Source organism: Carcharodon carcharias (genome assembly GCF_017639515.1).
Source record: "Carcharodon carcharias isolate sCarCar2 chromosome 38 unlocalized genomic scaffold, sCarCar2.pri SUPER_38_unloc_2, whole genome shotgun sequence".
In the NCBI taxonomy this organism is placed as follows: Eukaryota; Metazoa; Chordata; class Chondrichthyes; order Lamniformes; family Lamnidae; genus Carcharodon; species Carcharodon carcharias.
The window spans coordinates 823,457-843,884 of NW_024470786.1; the positions used below are offsets into that span (position 1 = coordinate 823,457).

Genomic DNA, 20,428 nt, shown 5'->3' on the forward strand with positions numbered 1-20,428 from the left:
GGACAGTGTATCTAACGCACTGTGACACCCTGTCCCAGAGGGGGAAAGGACAGTGTATCTAACGCACTGTGACACCCAGTCCCAGAGGGGGAAAGGACAGTGTATCTAACGCAGAGTGACACCCGGTCCCAGAGAGGGAAACGACAGTGTATCTAATGCACTGTGACACCCAGTCCCAGAGGGGGAAAGGACAGTGTATCTAACGCACTGTGACACCCGGTCCCAGAGGGGGAAAGGACAGTGTATCTAACGCACTGTGACACCCGGTCCCAGAGGGGGAAAGGACAGTGTATCTAACGCACTGTGACACCCGGACCCAGAGGGGGAAAGGACAGTGTATCTAACGCACTGTGACACCCGGACCCAGAGGGGGAAAGGACAGTGTATCTAACGCACTGTGACACCCGGACCCAGAGGGGGAAAGGACAGTGTATCTAACGCACTTACCTTCAAGCCAAAATAAATTTCTCACTAAATTTGCAACTTATTTTTGCTGCAGGATAGAATCCACTCAGTATATCAACTTCACAACAGACATGGCAGAGGAAAAACCTGTTCAACACATCTACAAAGTGAGTATTCCACGAACACTTGGAACTGCGTGTGTCGACCCTTTCAACATTCAGTGCTGGGGGAGAGCCGCACTGTCGGAGGGTCAGTGCTGAGGGAGTGCCGCACTGTCGGAGGGTCAGTGCTGAGGGAGAGCCGCACTGTCGGAGGGTCAGTGCCGAGGGAGAGCCGCACTGTCGGGGGGTCAGTGCTGAGGGAGAGCCGCACTGTCAGAGGGTCAGTGCTGAGGGAGAGCCGCACTGTCGGAGGGTCAGTACTGAGGGAGAGTCGCACTGTCGGGGGGTCAGTGCTGAGGGAGAGCCGCACTGTCAGAGGGTCAGTGCTGAGGGAGTGCTGTGACAGTCAGCAACAAGCTGATGAAGTGACCAGAATGTGTTTGAGAGCCGTCACCATGAGGGGACATGGAGCCTGTATCTTTTTGCTGTTCATTTTTTTTTTAAATTATTGATGTAAGTCTTGGTGTTTTTCTGCCACAGGTCGAGAATGTGGGCCCACAGTCCCTTCCCATCAATATAACCTTCCAAGTGCCATTCAAAATCGGGACTGGACTAACCTGGGAGAAACTGACCGTCAAGTCCTATGATGTAAGTGGGAAAACAGGGAACAGCAGTCTCAAGATTTTGCCTCTCCCGCTGACATCCCTGTCCTTGGTCTGCGCCAGGGCCTTCCAGTGAACCTTAACGCAGGCCGGAGGAGCAGCACCTCACCATCCAATTGGGCACCTTACTGCCTTCATCGTGGAGTTCAACAAAGTCAGGCCACGAACTCTGTCCTCCACTTTGAGTTCGCTTTTGCCAAGTACCAACAGCTTTTGGCTGTTCATTATTCTGCTGTTGACACGCGCTCGGGGCCAATGCTTTGTTTCTTTACCACGATCATTAGCTCTCCATTTACCTTTTGCTTCGTGACATCTTAATCCCTCCCGCCCTCTACCTTCTGTCAGATCTTCCCTTTTTGTTCTACCTCACGCCCTCACCCCCAACAGTACCACACCCGACACGTATCCTCCTGCCTTCAGTTCCGAAAGCTTTGGCTCAGCACAGCAGCCAGCAGATCTGCCTTCCGTTTACCAGTAACTCTTCTGGATTTCCCAGCAGCCCACGGTGTGTCGCTTTGCGTTGAAGCCCACCCAGTCTCTCGCCCTCTCCAACCGTGTACTTTCGCCGTCTCTCTCACTCCCCTCTATCTCTTCGCATTCAGCTCCCTCAGCGCTGGCCCTCCGACAGCGCGGCGCTCCCTCAGCGCTGGCCCTCCGACAGCGCGGCGCTCCCTCAGCGCTGGCCCTCCGACAGCGCGGCGCTCCCTCAGCGCTGGCCCTCCGACAGCGCGGCGCTCCCTCAGCGCTGGCCCTCCGACAGCGCGGCGCTCCCTCAGCGCTGGCCCTCCGACAGCGCGGCGCTCCCTCAGCGCTGGCCCTCCGACAGCGCGGCGCTCGCCTAGTTCTGGACTCACCCACAAGAGGAAACAACCTTTCCACGTCCACCTTGTCAAGGCCATTCAGGATCTTGTACACTTCAATCCGATCGCAACCCCGCCCTCCCTCACTCTTCTAAACTCCAGTGGGAACAAGCCCAGTCTGTCCTCATCGGACAACCCGCTCATTCCGGGTGTCAGTCGAGCAAAACCTCCTCTGAACCGCCCCCCGACGCATTGAAATCCTTCCTTAAATAAGGAGACCAACACCGCGCTCGGTATTCTGAGGTCTCACCTCTCTCCCTCCAGCCTCGGGAGAGACGTCGGCGTAGTGGTGTTGCTGCTGGACTAACAATCCAGGGGGGCCCGGTGAATGCCCGGTGGGGGTTGGCCAAGGGTTCGGATCCCACCGACGCCGGCGGCTGAAATTTTGAATCCAGAACGGACAGCCAGCCTCGGTTAATGAACCACTGCCGCCAAAACCCACCCGAGGCCCTCGAGGGAGGGAAATCTGCCGGCCTAGGCCTCGCTCGGTCTGGTCTACGTGGGACTCCCGAGCGCTCCCCCACCCCCAAACGGGGGCCGAGGGTGCGGGGGGCGGGGGGGGGGGGGTGTGGTGGGGTCGACCCTTTCACTGCCTCTCAGGAGTGTCCCAAGTGGGTCACTCAGGCCGAGGGGCAGCGTTGGGCACAGGTGACCAACGCTGGGCCCAGCCAGCGACTTTCACACCCTGTGAAAGGATAAATAAAAACCGCTCTCGTCTCACGTGCGTGATTCAGATTGTTGGTCTCTCTCTGTCTCTCTCTCTGCTGCAGAGTGAAGCAAAGTGCAGGAAGAGGGAAGGGACATCCCAAGCAGACGGGCAACAGATTAATTCACTGAACATCTCGCAGGTACGGTAAGCTGCCAAACGCTGATCGCCCACCGCGGCCTCTCCCCGGCGTCCAGGAGGGCGGGGGGGGGAGGGGGTGGGCACTGGCCAGGGGGCTAGAGGCACACAGGTCACCCGGGGTTGGAACCCCAAGACGAACGCCCCACACCCCACGTTGCTCGCCGTGTGCTGAAAAACCTGTCCTCTTTCTCCGCAGAGCTGCAACATATCGACCTGTAAGGCCTTCATCTGCCAAATTCCGCAGCTCAGGCACAACGGCAAGGCTGTCTTGTCCATTCAGGGGGTCGTGACCTGGAGCAAGCCGCAGCAGGTCAGAGAACGCTGGTTCACGGGAGCTCCTTCCGACCCTCGCGATGTTGCCCTGCTAGCACGAGGAGGAGCGGGGTTTGGGGGTGGGGGGGGGGGGGGGCCGGCGCTGAGGGAGCGCCACGCTGTCGGAGGGTCAGTACTGAGGGAGAGACGCACTGTCGGAGGGTCAGCGCAGAGGGAGCGCCGCGCTGTCGGAGGGTCAGTGCTGAGGGGGAGCCGCACTGTCGGAGGGTCAGTACTGACGGAGAGCCGCACTGTCGGAGGGTCAGTGCTGAGGGAGCGCCGCACTGTCGGAGGGTCAGTGCTGAGGGAGCGCCGCACTGTCGGAGGGTCAGTGCTGAGGGGGAGCCGCACTGTCGGAGGGTCAGTACTGACGGAGTGCCGCACTGTCGGAGGGTCAGTGCTGAGTGAGCGCCGCACTGTCGGAGGGTCAGTGCTGAGGGAGAGCCGCACTGTCGGAGGGTCAGTACTGAGGGAGTGCCGCACTGTCGGAGGGTCAGTAGTGAGGGGGAGCCGCACTGTCGGAGGGTCAGTAGTGAGGGGGAGCCGCACTGTCGGAGGGTCAGTAGTGAGGGGGAGCCGCACTGTCGGAGGGTCAGTAGTGAGGGGGAGCCGCACTGTCGGAGGGTCAGTGCTGAGGGAGAGCCACACTGTCGGAGGGTCAGTGCTGAGGGAGAGCCGCGCTGTCGGAGAGTCAGTGCTGCGGGAGAGCCGCACTGTCGGAGGGTCAGCGCTGAGGGAGCGCCGCACTGTCGGAGGGTCAGCCATAGATTAGTTAAGACACTTCACAAGAGCATTCGTATCCCAAACATAAAAACATACAAACTAGGAGCAGTACTAGGCCATTCGGCCCCTCGAACCTGCTCCCCCATTTGATAAGATCACGGCTGATCTGATTGTGGCCTTAACTTCACTTTCCTGTCCGTCCCCCCCAATAACCCTCAACCCCCTCATCGATCAGAAACGCGCCTCGCTCTGCCTTGAGTATATCCAAAGCCCCGGCCTCCACTGCTCTCTGAGGGGGGGAGAGAATCCCACAGACGGACCCCCCTCTGAGGGAAGAAATTCCTCCTCATCTCCGTCTCCAAAGGGAGACCCCTCATTCTGAAACTGTGCCCTCCCCTCGTTCTAGATTCCCCCCACAAGTGGGAAACATCCTCCCAGCATCCCCCCTGTCGAGCCCCTACCCCCCCCCCCTCAGAATCTTATCTGTCTCGATAAGATCGCCTCTCATTCTTCTAAACTCCAACGGGTGACAGGGCCCAACCTGCTCAACCTCTCCTCACAAGACAAACCCCCTTCGTCCCAGGAATCAGCCGGGTGAACCTGCTCTGAACGGCCTCCAGTGGGGGTAAATCCCTCCTCGATTAAGGAGACCAAAACTGTCCCCAGTGCTCCAGGTGCGGTCTCACCAATGCCCTGTACAGTCGGAGCGAGACTTCCCCACTTTATACTCCATCCCCTCACAGTGAAGGAGAACATTACACTTGCCTTCCCCAATCACTTGCTGCATCTGCACACCAACTTTTTCCTGATTCATGCACCAGGACACCCAGATCCCTCCACACCACAGAGCTCAGCAGCTTGTCCATTTAAATAACATCCTGCTTTTCTATTCTTCCTGTCAAAGCGGACATTTTCCCACGTGACGCTCGGTCCCTTCACCCAAGTCACAAACGCAGATGGCAAAGGGTTGACACAAGCGTGGGATGTGAAGTGTATGGGTTTGCAGAAGGCGTTGGACATGGTGCCACAGGAGAGGCTTTTTCAGATTCATTGATAACCAGGGTCACAATGGAATGTTTTTTGGCGATGCAGGTCCATGCCCAGGAGCTGAGACTCGTGACTCATGCAGAAGTCGGCTATGATGAGAGCAAGTATATTCATGTCTCTCAAGCCACCAACCACTTCCAACAAGCCATGGTGAGTGATCCCTCTTCCAACTGCTGCTCCCTCTCTTCACCCATCCATTGGGACAGTCGACCAAATGCTCGGCTGAAGAGGTTATGGAGGGTTGGAGGAGGTTACAGAAATAGGGAGGGGTTGTAGGGGCTGGACGAGGTTACAGAGATAGGGAGAGTTGTATGGGCTGGAGGAGTTTACAGAGATAGGGAGGGTTGTATGGGCTGGAGGAGGTTACAGAGATAGGATGGGTTGTATGGGCTGGAGGAGGTTACAGAGATAGGATGGGTTGTATGGGCTGGAGGAGGTTACAGAGATAGGGTGGGGTGTAGGGGCTGGAGGAGGTTACAGAGATAGGGAGGGTTGTAGGGGCTAGAGGAGGTTACAGAGATAGGGTGGGGTGTAGGGGTTGTAGGAGGTTACAGAGATAGGGAGGGGTGTAGGGGCCGGAGGAGGTTACAGAGAGAGGGAGGGTTGTAGGGGCTGGAGGAGGTTACAGAGATAGGGTGGGGTGTAGGGGTTGTAGGAGGTTACAGAGATAGGGAGGGGTGTAGGGGCCGGAGGAGGTTACAGAGAGAGGGAGGGTTGTAGGGGCTGGAGGAGGTTACAGAGATAGGGAGGTGTGTAGGGGCTGGAGGACGTTACAGAGAAAGGGAGGGTTGTAGGGGCTAGAGGAGGTTACAGAAATACGGAGGGTTGTAGGGACTGGAGGAGGTTACAGGGATAGGGAGGGGGTGTAGGGGGCTGGAGGAGGTTACAGAAATAGGGAGGGTTGTAGGGGCTGGAGGAGGTTACAGAGATAGGAAGGGGTGTAGGGGCTGGAGGAGGTTACAGAGATAGGGAGGCTGGTAGGGGCTGGAAAAGATTAGAGATAGGGAGGGTTGTAGGGGCTGGAGAAAGGTTACAGGGATAGGGAGGTGTGTAGGGGCTGGAGGAGGTTACAGAGATAGGGAGTGGTGTAGGGGTTGGAGGAGGTTACAGAGATAGGGAGGGTTGTAGCTGCTGGAGGGGGTTACAGAGATAGGGAGGGTTGTAGGGGCTGGAGGAGGTTACAGAGATAGGGAGGGGTGTAGGGGCTAGAGGAGGTTACAGAGAAAGGGAGGGGTGTAGGGGAGTGGAGGAGATTACAGAGAAAGGGAGGGTTGTAGCGGCTGGAGGAGGTTACAGAGATAGGGAGGGGTGTAGGGGCTGGAGAAGGTTACAGAGATAGGGAGGGGTGTAGGGGCTGGAGGAGGTTACAGAGATAGGGAGGCTGGTAGGGGTTGGAGGAGGTTACAGAGATAGGGAGTGGTGTAGGGGCTGGAGGAGGTTACAGAGATAGGGAGTGGTGTAGGGGTTGGAGGAGGTTACAGGGATAGGGAGGTGTGTAGGGGCTGGAGGAGGTTACAGAGATAGGGAGGGTTGTAGCTGCTGGAGGGGGTTACACAGATAGGGAGTGTTGTACGGGCTGGAGGAGGTTACAGAGATTGGGAGGGGTGTAGGGGCTGGAGGAGGTTACATAGATAGGGAGTGGTGTAGGGGTTGGAGGAGGTTACAGAGATAGGGAGTGGTGTAGGGGTTGGAGGAGGTTACAGAGATAGGGAGTGGTGTAGGGGTTGGAGGAGGTTACAGGGATAGGGAGGTGTGTAGGGGTTGGAGGAGGTTACAGAGATAGGGAGTGGTGTAGGGGTTGGAGGAGGTTACAGAGATAGGGACGGTTGTAGGGGCTGGAGGGGGTTACAGAGATAGGGAGTGTTGTATGGGCTGGAGGAGGTTACAGACATAGGGAGGGTTGTAGAGGCTGGAGGAGGTTACAGAGATAGGGTGGGGTGTAGGGGCTGGAGGAGGTTACAGAGATAGGGAGGGGTGTAGGGGCTGGAGGAGGTTACAGAGATAGGGAGGGGTGTAGGGGCTGGAGGAGGTTACAGAGATAGGGAGGGTTGTAGGGGTTGGAGGAGGTTACAGAGATAGGGAGGGGTGTAGGGGACTGGAGGAGGTTACAGAGAAAGGGAGGGGTGTAGGGGAGTGGAGGAGGTTACAGAGAAAGGGAGGGTTGTAGCGGCTGGAGGAGGTTACAGAGATAGGGAGGGGTGTAGGGGCTGGAGAAGGTTACAGAGATAGGGAGGGGTGTAGGGGCTGGAGGAGGTTACAGAGATAGGGAGGGGTGTAGGGGCTGGAGGAGGTTACAGAGATAGGGAGGGGTGTAGGGGCTGGAGGAGGTTACAGAGATATGGAGGCTGGTAGGGGCTGGAGGAGATTACAGAGATAGGGAGGGTTGTAGGGGCTGGAGGAGGTTACAGAGATAGGGAGGGGTGTAGGGGTTGGAGGAGGTTACAGGGATAGGGAGGTGTGTAGGGGCTGGAGGAGGTTACAGAGATAGGGAGTGGTGTAGGGGTTGGAGGAGGTTACAGAGATAGGGAGGGTTGTAGCTGCTGGAGGGGGTTACAGAGATAAGGAGTGTTGTACGGGCTGGAGGAGGTTACAGAGATAGGGAGGGGTGTAGGGGCTGGAGGAGGTTACAGAGATAGGGAGTGGTGTAGGGGTTGGAGGAGGTTACAGAGATAGGGAGTGGTGTAGGGGTTGGAGGAGGTTACAGAGATAGGGAGTGGTGTAGGGGTTGGAGGAGGTTACAGAGATAGGGAGTGGTGTAGGGGTTGGAGGAGGTTACAGAGATAGGGAGTGGTGTAGGGGTTGGAGGAGGTTACAGAGATAGGGACGGTTGTAGGGGCTGGAGGGGGTTACAGAGATAGGGAGTGTTGTATGGGCTGGAGGAGGTTACAGACATAGGGAGGGGGGTAGGGGCTGGAGGAGGTTACAGAGATAGGGAGGGTTGTAGAGGCTGGAGGAGCTTACAGAGATAGGGAGGGTTGTAGGGGCTGGAGGAGGTTACAGAGATAGGGAGGGGTGTAGGGGCTAGAGGAGGTTACAGAGAAAGGGAGGGGTGTAGGGGAGTGGAGGAGATTACAGAGAAAGGGAGGGTTGTAGCGGCTGGAGGAGGTTACAGAGATAGGGAGGGGTGTAGGGGCTGGAGAAGGTTACAGAGATAGGGAGGGGTGTAGGGGCTGGAGGAGGTTACAGAGATAGGGAGGGGTGTAGGGGCTGGAGGAGGTTACAGAGATAGGGAGGGGTGTAGGGGCTGGAGGAGGTTACAGAGATAGGGAGGGGTGTAGGGGTTGGAGGAGGTTACAGAGATAGGGAGGGTTGTAGCTGCGGGAGGGGGTTACAGAGATAGGGAGTGTTGTACGGGCTGGAGGAGGTTACAGAGATAGGGAGGGGTGTAGGGGCTGGAGGAGGTTACAGAGATAGGGAGTGGTGTAGGGGTTGGAGGAGGTTACAGAGATAGGGAGTGGTGTAGGGTTTGGAGGAGGTTACAGAGATAGGGAGGGGTGTAGGGGCTGGAGGAGGTTACAGAGATAGGGAGTGGTGTAGGGGTTGGAGGAGGTTACAGAGATAGGGAGTGGTGTAGGGGTTGGAGGAGGTTACAGAGATAGGGACGGTTGTAGGGGCTGGAGGGGGTTACAGAGATAGGGAGTGTTGTATGGGCTGAAGGAGGTTACAGACATAGGGAGGGGGTTAGGGGCTGGAGGAGGTTACAGAGATAGGGAGGGTTGTAGAGGCTGGAGGAGGTTACAGAGATAGGGAGGGTTGTAGGGGCTGGAGGAGGTTGCAGAGATAGGGAGGGGTGTAGGGGCTGGAGGAGGTTACAGAGATAGGGAGGGTTGTAGGGGCTGGAGGAGGTTACAGAGATAGGGAGTGGTGTAGGGGCTGGAGGAGGTTACAGAGATAGGGAGTGGTGTAGGGGTTGGAGGAGGTTACAGAGATAGGGAGTGGTGTAGGGGATGGAGGAGGTTACAGAGACAGGGAGTGGTGTAGGGGATGGAGGAGGTTACAGAGATAGGGAGGGGTGTAGGGGCTGGAGGAGGTTACAGATATAGGGAGGGGTGTAGGGGCTGGAGGAGGTTACAGAGATAGGGAGGTTTGTAGGGGCTGGAGGAGGTTACAGAGATAGGGAGGGGTGTAGGGGACTGGAGGAGGTTACAGAGATAGGGAGGGGTGTAGGGGCTGGAGAAGGTTACAGAGATAGGGAGGGGTGTAGGGGCTGGAGGAGGTTACAGAGATAGGGAGGGTTATAGGGGCTGGAGTAGGTTACAGAGATAGGGAGTGGTGTAGGGGTTGGAGGAGGTTACAGAGATAGGGAGTGTTCTATGGGCTGGAGGAGGTTACAGAGATAGGGAGGGGTGTAGGGGCTGGAGGAGGTTACAGAGATAGGGAGGGGTGTAGGGGACTGGAGGAGGTTAGAGAGATAGGGAGGGTTGTAGGGGCTGGAGGAGGTTACAGAGATAGGGAGGGGTGTAGGGGCTGGAGGAGGTTACAGTGATAGGGAGGGGTGTACGGGCTGGAGGAGGTTGCAGAGATAGGGAGGGGTGTAGGGGCTGGAGGAGGTTACAGAGATAGGGAGGGTTGTAGGGGCTGGAGGAGGTTACAGAGATAGGGAGGGGTGTAGGGGCTGGAGGAGGTTACAGAGATAGGGAGGGTTGTAGGGGCCGGAGGAGGTTACAGAGATAGGGAGGGGTGTAGGGGCTGGAGGAGGTTACAGAGATAGGGAGGGGTGTAGGGGCTGCAGGAGGTTACAGAGATAGGCAGGGGCAGTGAGGGCCAAGGAGGGATTTGAAAACGAGAGTGAGAATGTGCAAGTGGAGCCGTTGCTGGACCGGGAGCCAGTGTGGGGTCAGCCAGCACCGAGGGGGGGGTCGCTGACGGATGAGGGGGACTCGATGCCAGTTCGGACACGGGGGAGGGGCAGCAGAGTTTCAGGTGAGCCGAAGCTTACGGAGGGTCGAGTGTGGGGGAGCGGCTGGAATAGACCAGCCCGGAGGGAACAAAGGGGTGGACGAGGGTTCCGGCAGTCGACCAGCTGGTGGGGGGGGGGGGGGGGGGGGGGGCGCGGAGCGGGGAAAGGTCCACCCTCCCTCGGTTGCCGTGACGTCCTTTCTCTTCTGTTTCAGGTCGCCACGAGGGTTGAGATTGTAGAAATCCCGAACATGCTGCCGATCATCGTAGGGAGCTCCATCGGAGGCTTGGTCCTGCTGGCCGTTGTGGCTGGGATCCTGTATAAGGTAGGTGGGCACCGGAGTGCGTGGACGGAGAGTGGGGGGTGGGGGAGGGGGATGCCGGGATAGCCAGACACAGCGCCGGGGGGGGTGGGGGGGACCGACTGGTTGAAGGGAGGGGATTCCTCTCAGCCCTGACCCCGCAACCCCCCCCCACCCACCCCCACCACCCCACCCTCTCATTTGCTCTGTCTCTTGCCAGGCCGGATTCTTCAAGAGGGGCTACAAGGCCAAGCTGGAGGAGGATGCCGGTGACGATGGACCCGGCGGGTCCCCGATCGACGCTTCTGCCCCCGAGGGGGACAACGCCTGAGGCCCAAGCCCGGGGAGCTGGACGCGGGCGCCCGCGAGTTGCTGTTGCTGCTGCTGCTGTACCGCCACCACCACCACCACCACGGAAATAATCAAGAGGCTGCTGCACCGTCCAAGGGAACAAGCCAAGAAAGGGAGTGGAAAGACTGTGGGGAGAGTGCGGGGAGTGCAGGGAGTGCGGGGAGGAGTGCAGGGAGGTTGGGGGAGTCGTGCGGAGCAGAGTGGGGTCAGGGGGGAGAACTGAAGGAGCCTGGCTGCTGATCGTAAACATTACCGAGCCCCCTTTTTAACAGGAGGGTCCTCACTCCCCGAGCCCCCTGTCTACAGGATGGTCTTCACTCCCCGAGCCCCCTGTCTACAGGAGGGTCCTCACTCCCCGAGCCCCCTGTCTACAGGAGGGTCCTCACTCCCCGAGCCCCCTGTCTACAGGAGGGTCCTCACTCCCCGAGCCCCCTGTCTACAGGAGGGTCCTCACTCCCCGAGCCCCCTGTCTACAGGAGGGTCCTCACTCCCCGAGCCCCCTGTCTACAGGAGGGTCCTCACTCCCCGAGCCCCCTGTCTACAGGAGGGTCCTCACTCCCCGAGCCCCCTTCTTAACAGGAGAGTCTTCACTCCCCGAGCCCCCTGTCTACAGGAGGGTCCTCACTCCCCGAGCCCCCTGTCTACAGGAGGGTCTTCACTCCCCGAGCCCCCCTGTCTACAGGAGGGTCTTCACTCCCCGAGCCCCCTGTCTACAGGAGGGTCCTCACTCCCCGAGCCCCCTGTCTACAGGAGGGTCTTCACTCCCCGAGCCCCCCTGTCTACAGGAGGGTCCTCACTCCCCGAGCCCCCCTGTCTACAGGAGGGTCCTCACTCCCCGAGCCCCCCTGTCTACAGGAGGGTCCTCACTCCCCGAGCCCCCCTGTCTACAAGAGGGTCCTCACTCCCCGAGCCCCCCTGTCTACAGGAGGGGTTTCTGGTCAACTCTGCCCAATTGGGACTACGGGGTGGGATTTGGGATTTCACGTGGTGGGGTAGGTACTGCCACAAACAGCCAGGTGGTCACAGCGAGGATGTAAAGGCCCCCTGTACACCCTGACTTTCACGCTTCAACCCCCTCGCAATAAACACCAGCAGTCCGCCTGCCTTCGCTAACTACTTGCTGCACCTGCGGACTCACTTCTTGTGACTCATGGTGACACCGCCTCCCAAACCCACCACCTCTACCATCTAGGACAAGGGCAGCAGACACACGGGGAACACCACCACCTGGAAGTTCCCCTCCGAGCCCCTCACCATCCCGGCTTGGGAATATATCGGCCGTCCCTTCACTGTCGCTGGGTCCAAATCCTGGAACTCCCTCCCTAACAGCGCTGTGGGTGTACCTACACCACACGGGGACTGCAGCGGTTTCACGTTGGCTGGAAAGCATCCGAGATGCCCCATGGCTGAAATGCTCTTAACAAACCCAGTCTCTTGCCCCCACCCCACCCCCCTCCCCCTGCCCTTGCCCTGTGAATTTTCCCCCTTCCAGTGTTTCTCCGATTCCCCCATTCTGAGTGTTCCTATTGAATCTGCTTCCACCGACCTTTCAGGCAGCACCTTCCAGATCATAAGAACTCGCTGGGTCCCACAAAACCTGTCCCCATCTCCCCCTCCACCACACACACACACACACACACACACACACACACAACACAGCCCCCACAACTCTGGTTCTTATCCCAATCGCCTCCGATCCCTGTCCCTCTGGTTTCCCCACCCTCCTGTCACTGGGAACAGTTTCCTCCTCGTTCCCTCGATCCCAACCCCCCTTCCCGATTGGGAACGCCTCAATTCAATCTCTCCCCCACCCCCCCTCCCCTTAGCCTTCTCTGCTCCGGAGCAGACTGATCCCAGCTCCTCCTCCCAGTCCCTTCAGGTAACGGATGCCTCACTGACTGCAGCACTCTGGTCAATCACTCCCCGGCGGTTCCGTACCATAAAGTCTGGGTAGTGATGGTCCTGTCGGAGAGCAGGAGCCAGGATTTTGACCCAGCGACAGTGAAAGAACGGCCGGGGTGCGCTCAGGGTGGGATGGTGTGCAACAGCGGTGGGCGAGGCCTGGGAGGGTGAACGGTGTGTTCCCCCCTACCCCCACACGCAACTGCTGCCCTCGTTCCAAGGCTAGGCCAAGGGGCTAAGGCAACAGGGAGAGCTCCCCTCGCCCCCCCCATGACAGTCCAGGCCCTGGGGTCCTATAAACCCATGAGAACCACGCCCTCAGTTTAACATCTCATCCAAAAGATGTGCCCCCCATCGTTCCCTCAGCACTGACCCTCCGACAATGTGGCTCTCCCTCAGCGCTCACCCTCCGACAGGGCCGGCGCTCCCTCAGCGCTCACCCTCCGACAGGGCCGGCGCTCCCTCAGCGCTCACCCTCCGACAGGGCGGGCGCTCCCTCAGCGCTCACCCTCCGACAGGGCGGGCGCTCCCTCAGCGCTCACCCTCCGACAGGGCGGGCGCTCCCTCAGCGCTCACCCTCCGACAGGGCGGGCGCTCCCTCAGCGCTCACCCTCCGACAGGGCGGGCGCTCCCTCAGCGCTCACCCTCCGACAGGGCGGGCGCTCCCTCAGCGCTCACCCTCCGACAGGGCGGGCGCTCCCTCAGCGCTCACCCTCCGACAGGGCGGGCGCTCCCTCAGCGCTCACCCTCCGACAGGGCGGGCGCTCCCTCAGCGCTCACCCTCCGACAGGGCGGGCGCTCCCTCAGCGCTCACCCTCCGACAGGGCGGGCGCTCCCTCAGCGCTCACCCTCCGACAGGGCGGGCGCTCCCTCAGCGCTCACCCTCCGACAGGGCGGGCGCTCCCTCAGCGCTCACCCTCCGACAGGGCGGGCGCTCCCTCAGCGCTCACCCTCCGACAGGGCGGGCGCTCCCTCAGCGCTCACCCTCCGACAGGGCGGGCGCTCCCTCAGCACTCACCCTCCGACAGGGCGGGCGCTCCCTCAGCACTCACCCTCCGACAGGGCGGGCGCTCCCTCAGCACTCACCCTCCGACAGGGCAGCGCTCACTCAGCACTGACAACCAGGGAGTGTCGGCCTGGATAACAGGTCTCTGGAGGGCATGGGGAAACGAAGGTCCAGGGCCCGTTCGTTCACACTGGCTGCACGTAAACCTCACCCCTCACTCTCAGGCTGCGGCATTTTGCAGGCTTCACAGTCTCCTCTGTCAAAATTGGAATTTTCAATGTCAACAGTCACGGCTCAGTCCTGGCCTCCCGCCAATGGTGGCGCTGTGGGGGGGGGGGGGGGCCGGTTTTTCCATCTCCTCCTCCCTTGCGAGCAGCAATGAACGTGGCAAAAGAAAAAAAAGGGCCTTTATGTAAATATATATTTTAATACACTCAGTGTACATGTATCATGATATTATTAAAGGACAATGATTAAGTTTCTGATTGTTTGGCACATAAAAGACTTGACAAAAGCAGACGTTAGTTCAAGATGGGGGCGCAAGGGGCGTTGGGGCATGACTCTGGGCTGGCTGGCGCCTGCACATCATGCCCTCCGCCACACAAACCCTGGTCCCTCTGTAACACCCCTGCTCGATCCACTCCCTGTCGCGGCTCCGACGCACACCACCCCCTGGTCACTCTCGTTCGCGCCCCTCTTTCCGGCTCTGCTCCTCCACCAACCGCCCCCCCTCCGGCCCCCAACACCCCCGGCTCACTCCCTGCCCGGGTCGGTCAAGGGTGATCCACCACCTGCACCAGGGCCAGGCCTTCCCCGACCCACCCCCACCCTCACCCTGCACCACTCCCTCCATCACTCCCCCTGGACCCCATGACAACCCGACCCGCAATCGCACCCCGCGGGATCTCCCTCTCTCCATCGCTCGCTCCCAACCCCGGTCCCTCAAGGACCCACCCGCCCGCCCCCACCCCCCCCACCCCAACCCCCGACAATCACTTCGGCAATCATCCGCCCTCCCCTGATTACCCCACCTCTCCTCCAATTACCCTCTCCTGCAATGACTCCACCACCCCACCCACACCAGCCGCTGGCTCGCTCCGCACCAACCCCGCACCCCGGCAAACCGCGGTCGAGTCCCGGCAAGGACCCTGGACTCGGTCACTCCTGCTTGCCCTTCTCTTGTTGCCAGCCGCTATTGAGGTGGACCAGCCTCTTGTAGTTGAGGACGAACAGCAGCGCGTTGAGGGCGTAGGTGGTGACACAGACGAGGCAAAAGTCGTGCAGCACAAAGAAGAGGATGTAAGCGAGGTACAGCGAGCCCGCCAACGACACAACCGAGGAGGCAGCGAGGGCGATGGCCGCCATGGCGCTGTCTGTCAAACCTGGAGTGGTCGGCGGTGGGTGGAGGGGGGAGCAAAACGCAGGAGTTAGTGACAGCAGCCAGCAAAACACAGGCACAGAATACAGGGTACTCGTACACTGACTACTGTCTCTCAGTCCCCTCTCTCTCTCAGGGAGATATCTGTACACTGACTGGTGTCTCTCAGTCCCCCTCTCTCTCAGGGAGATATCTGTACACAGACTGGTGTCTCTCAGTCCCCTCTCTCTCAGGGAGATATCTGTACACTGACTGGTGTCTCTCAGTCCCTCTCTCTCAGACAGATATCTGTACACTGACTGGTGTCTCTCAGTCCCCTCTCTCTCAGGGAGATATCTGTACACTGACTGGTGTCTATCAGGCCCTCACTCTCAGGGAGATATCTGTACACTGACTGGTGCCTCTCTGTCACTCCCTCACTCAGATAGATATCTGTACACTGACTGGTGTCTCTCAGTCCCTCTCTCTCAGGGAGAGATCTGTACACCGAATGGTGTCTCTCAGTCCCTCTCAATCAGCGAGATATCTGTACACTGAGTGGTGTTTCTCAGTCCCCTCTCTCTCAGGGAGATATCTGTACACTGACTGGTGTCTCTCAGTCCCTCTCTCTCAGGGAGATATCTGAACACTGACTGGTGTCTCTCTGTCCCTCTCTATCTCAGGGAGATATCTGTACACTGACTGGTGTCTTTCAGTCCTCTCTCTGAGGGAGTTATCTGTACACTGACTGGTGTCTCTCAGTCCCTCTTCCTCCCAGGGAGATGCCTGCACACAGACTGGTGTCTCTCAGTCCCCTCTCTCTCTCAGGGAGGTATCTGTACACTGAATGGTGTCTCTCAGTCCCCTCTCTCTCAGGGATATATCTGTGCACTGAATGGTGTCTCTCAGTCCCTCTCTCTCAGGAAATATCTGTACACTGACTGGTGTCTCTCAGTCCCCTCTTTCTCTGGGAGATACCTGTACACTGAATGGTGTCTCTCAGTCCCTCTCTCTCAGGGAGATATCTGTACACTGACTGGTGTCTCTCAGTGCTCTCTCTCTCAGGGAGATATCTGTACACTGACTGGTGTCTCCCAGTCCCTCTTCCTCTCAGGGAGATGTCTGTACACAGACGAGTGTCTCTCAGTCCCCTCTCTCTCACAGCGAGATATCTGCACACTGAATGGTGTCTCTCAGTCCCTCTCTCTCAGGGAGATATCTGAACACTGACTGGTGTCTCTCAGTCCCCTCTCTCTCAGGGAGATATCTGTACACAGACTGGTGTCTCTCAGTCCCTCTCTCTCAGAGAGATATCTGTACAATAACGGGTGTCTCTCAGTCCCCTCTCTCTCAGGGAGATATCTGTACACTGACTGGTGTCTCTCGGTCCCCTCTCCCTCTCAGGGAGATATCTGTATACTGACTGCTGTCTCTCAGTACCTCACTCTCAGGGAGATATCTGTACACTGACTGATGTCTCTAAGTCCCTCACTCTCAGGGAGATATCTGTACACTGACTGGTGTCTCTCTGTCCCTCTCTCTCTCTGGGAGATATCTGTACACTGCCTGGTGTCTCTCAGTCCCTCTTCCTCCCAGGGAGATGTCTGTACACAGACTAGTGTCTCTCAGTCCCCTCTCTCTCAGGGAGATATCTGTACACTGACTGGTGTCTCTCAGTCCCTCTCTATCAGATAGTTATCTGTACAATGACGGGTGTCTCTCAGTCCCCTCTCTCTAAGGGAGATGTCTGTACACAGACTAGTGTCTCTCAGTCCCCTCTCTCTCAGGGAGATATCTGTACACTGACTGGTGTCTCTCAGTCCCTCTCTCTCAGGGAGATATCTGTACACTGAATGGTGTTTCTCAGTCCCACTCTCTCAGGGAGATATCTGTACACTGACTTATGTCTCGCAGTCCCCTCTCGCTCTGGATGATATCTGTACACTGACTGGTGTCTCTCAGTCCCTCACTCTCAGGGAGATATCTGTACAATGACGGGTGTCTCTCAGTACCCTCTCTCTCAGGGAGATATCTGTACAATGACGGGTGTCTCTCAGTCCCCTCTCCCTCTCAGGGAGATATCTGTACACTGACTGGTGTCTCGCAGTCCCCTCGCTGTCAGGGAGATATCTGTACAATGACGGGTGTCTCTCAGTACCCTCTCTCTCAGGGAGATATCTGTACACTGACTGGTGTCTCTAAATCCCTCTCTCTCAGGGAGATATCTGTACACTGACTGGTGTCTCTAAATCCCTCTTTCTCAGGGAGATATCTGTACACTGACTGGTGTCTCTCATTCCCTCTCTCTCTCAGGGAGATATCTGTACACTGACTGGTGTCTCTCAGTCCGATCTCTCTCTCAGGGAGATATCTGTACACTGACTGATGTCTCGCAGTCCCCTTTCGCTCTGGGTGATATCTGTACACTGACTGGTGTCTCTCAGTCCCTCACTCTCAGGGAGATATCTGTACAATGACGGGTGTCTCTCAGTACCCTCTCTCTCAGGGCGATATCTGTACAATGACTGGTGTCTCTCAGTCCCCTCACTCTCAGGGAGATATCTGTACACTGACAGGTGTCTCTCAGTCCCTCTCTCTCAGGGACATATCTGTACACTGACTGGTGTCTCTCAGTCCCCTCTCTCTCAGGGAGATATCTGTACACTGACTGGTGTCACTCAGTCCCTCTCTCTCAGAGAGATATCTGTACAATGACGGGTCTCACTCAGTCCCTCTCTCTCAGGGAGATATCTATACACTGACTGGTGTCTCTCAGTCCTCTCTCTCTCTCAGGGAGATATCTGTACACTGACTGGTGTCTCTCTGTCCCTCTCTATCTCAGGGAGATATCTGTACACTGACTGGTGTCTTTCAGTCCCTCTCTCTCAGGGAGTTATCTGTACACTGACTGGTGTCTCTCAGTCCCTCTTCCTCCCAGGGAGATTCCTGTACACAGACTGGTGTCTCTCAGTCCCCTCTCTCTCTCAGGGAGGTATCTGTACACTGACTGGTGTCTCTCAGTCCCCTCTCTCTCTCAGGGAGGTATTTGTACACTGACTGGTGTCTCTCAGTCCCCTCTCTCTCAGGGATATATCTGTACACTGACTGGTGTCTCTCAGTCCCCTCTTTCTCTGGGAGATACCTGTACACTGAATGGTGTCTCTCAGTCCCTCTCTCTCAGGGAGATATCTGTACACAGACTGGTGTCTCTCAGTACTCTCTCTCTCAGGAAGATATCTGTACACTGTCTGGTGTCTCTCAGTCCGCTCACTTTCAGGGAGATATCTGTACACTGACTGGTGTCTCTCAGTCCTCTCTCTCTCAGGGAGATATCTGTACACTGACTGGTGTCTCCCAGTCCCTCTTCCTCTCAGGGAGATGTCTGTACACAGACGAGTGTCACTCAGTCCTCTCTCTCAGAGAGATATCTGTACAATGACGGGTGTCTCTCAGTCCCCTCTCTCTCAGGGAGATATCTGTACACTGACTGGTGTCTCTCGGTCCCCTCTCCCTCTCAGGGAGACATCTGTATACTGACTGCTGTCTCTCAGTACCTCAATCTCAGGGAGATATCTGTACACTGACTGGTGTCTCTCAGTCCCTCACTCTCAGGGAGATATCTGTACACTGACTGGTGTCTCTCTGTCCCTCTCTCTCTCAGGGAGATATCTGTACACTGACTGGTGTCTCGCATCCCCTCTCTCTCAGGGAGATATCTGTCCACTGTCTGGTGTCTCTCTGTCCCTCTCTCTCTCAGGGAGATATCTGTACACTGACTGGTGTCTCTCAGTCCCCTCTCTCTCTCTCAGGGAGATATCTGTACACTGCCTGGTGTCTCTCAGTCCCTCTTCCTCCCAGGGAGATGTCTGTACACAGACTAGTGTCTCTCAGTCCCCTCTCAGGGAGATATCTGTACACTGACTGGTGTCTCTCAGTCTCTCTCTATCAAAGTTATCTGTACAATGACGGGTGTCTCTCAGTCCCCTCTCTCTAAGGGAGATATCTGTACACTGACTGGTGTCTTTCAGTCCCTCTCTCTCAGGGAGTTATCCGTACACTGACTGGTGTCTCTCAGTCCCTCTCTCTCAGGGAGATATCTGTACACTGAATGGTGTCTCTCAGTCCCTCTCTCTCAGGGAGATATCTGTACACTGAATGGTGTCTCTCAGTCCCTCTCTCTCAGGGAGATATCTGTACACTGACTGGTGTCTCTCAGTCCCCTCTTTCTCTGGGAGATATCTGTACACTGAATGGTGTCTCTCAATCCCTCTCTCTCTCTCAGGGAGATATCTGTACACTGACTTGTGTCTTTCAGTCCCACTCTCTCAGGGAGTTATCTGTACACTGACTGCTGTCTCTCAATCCCTCTCTCTCTCAGGGAGATATCTGAACACTGACTGGTGTCACTCAGTCCCTCTCTCTCAGAGAGATATCTGTACAATGACGGGTGTATCTCAGTCCCCTCTCCCTCTCAGGGAGATATCTGCATACTGACTGGTGTCACTCAGTCCCTCTCTCTCAGGGAGATATCTGTACACTGACTGGTGTCTCTCAGTCCTCTCTCTCTCTGGGAGATATCTGTACACTGACTATTTCCTCTCAGTCCCCTCTCTCCCAGGGAGAGATCTGTACACTGACTGGTGTCTCTCAGTCCCCTCTCTCTCAGGGAGATATCTGTACACTGACTGGTGTCTCTCGGTCCCCTCTCCCTCTCAGGGAGACATCTGTATAATGACTGCTGTCTCTCAGTCCCTCACTCTCAGGGAGAGATCTGTACACTGAATGGTGTCTCTCAGTCCCTCTCCATCAGCGAGATATCTGTACACTGACTGGTGTCTCTCAGTCCCTCTCTATCAGAGAGTTATCTGTACAATGACGGGTGTCTCTCAGTCCCCTCTCTCTAAGGGAGATACCTGTACACTGACTGGTGTCTCTCAGTCCCTCTCTATCAGAGAGTATTCTGTACAATGACGGGTGTCTCTCAGTCCCCTCTCTCTAAGTGAGATATCTGTACACTGACGGGTGTCACTCAGTCCCCTATCTCTATCAGGGAGATATCTGTACACTGACTGGTGTCTGGCAGTCCCCTCACTCTCAGGGAGATATCTGTACACTGACTGGTGTCTCTCAGTCCCTCTCTCTCAGGGAGAAAACTGTACACTGACTGGTGTTTCTCAGTACCCCCTCTTTCTCAGGGAGATATCTGAACACTGACTGGTGTCACTCAGTCCCTCTCTCTCAGACAGATATCTGTACAATGACGGGTGTATCTCAGTGCCCTCTCCCTCTCAGGGAGATATCTGCACACTGACTGGTGTCACACAGTCCCTCTCTCTCAGGGAGATATCTGTACACTGACTGGTGTCTCTCAGTCCTCTCTCTCCCAGGGAGATATCTGTTCACTGACGGGTGTCTCACAGTCCCCACTCTCTCAGGGAGATATCTGTACACTGACTGGTGTCTCTCAGTCCCCTCTCTCTCTCACGGAGAAATCTGTACAATGACGGGTGTCACTCAGTCCCCTGTCTCTCAGGGAGATATCTGTACACTGACTGGTGTCTCTCAGTCCCTCTCTCTCAGGGAGATATCTGAACACTGACTGGTGTCTCTCTGTCCCTCTCTATCTCAGGGAGATATCTGTACACTGACTGGTG

General features: G+C 57.1%; 2 protein-coding genes across 2 annotated transcripts in view; one reads left to right on the plus strand and one right to left on the minus strand.

Annotated features, from left to right (window-relative positions):
- LOC121274788 (integrin alpha-M-like) overlaps positions 1 to 12,850 on the plus strand; it is a 97,126-nt gene extending 84,276 nt beyond the window's left edge. The window contains exons 24-30 of the mRNA XM_041182138.1: positions 500 to 572; positions 1,047 to 1,154; positions 2,799 to 2,876; positions 3,072 to 3,185; positions 5,003 to 5,107; positions 10,072 to 10,182; positions 10,379 to 12,850. Of these exons, the coding sequence (XP_041038072.1) occupies positions 500 to 572; positions 1,047 to 1,154; positions 2,799 to 2,876; positions 3,072 to 3,185; positions 5,003 to 5,107; positions 10,072 to 10,182; positions 10,379 to 10,489 (700 nt within the window). The 3' untranslated portion in view covers positions 10,490 to 12,850. The remainder of the gene's footprint in view (positions 1 to 499; positions 573 to 1,046; positions 1,155 to 2,798; positions 2,877 to 3,071; positions 3,186 to 5,002; positions 5,108 to 10,071; positions 10,183 to 10,378) is intronic.
- Positions 12,851 to 14,448: 1,598 nt separating this feature from the next.
- LOC121274789 (vitamin K epoxide reductase complex subunit 1-like protein 1) overlaps positions 14,449 to 20,428 on the minus strand; it is a 35,736-nt gene continuing 29,756 nt past the window's right edge. Inside the window, exon 3 of the mRNA XM_041182139.1 lies at positions 14,449 to 14,799. Coding sequence (XP_041038073.1) covers positions 14,576 to 14,799 — 224 coding nt within the window. The 3' untranslated portion in view covers positions 14,449 to 14,575. The remainder of the gene's footprint in view (positions 14,800 to 20,428) is intronic.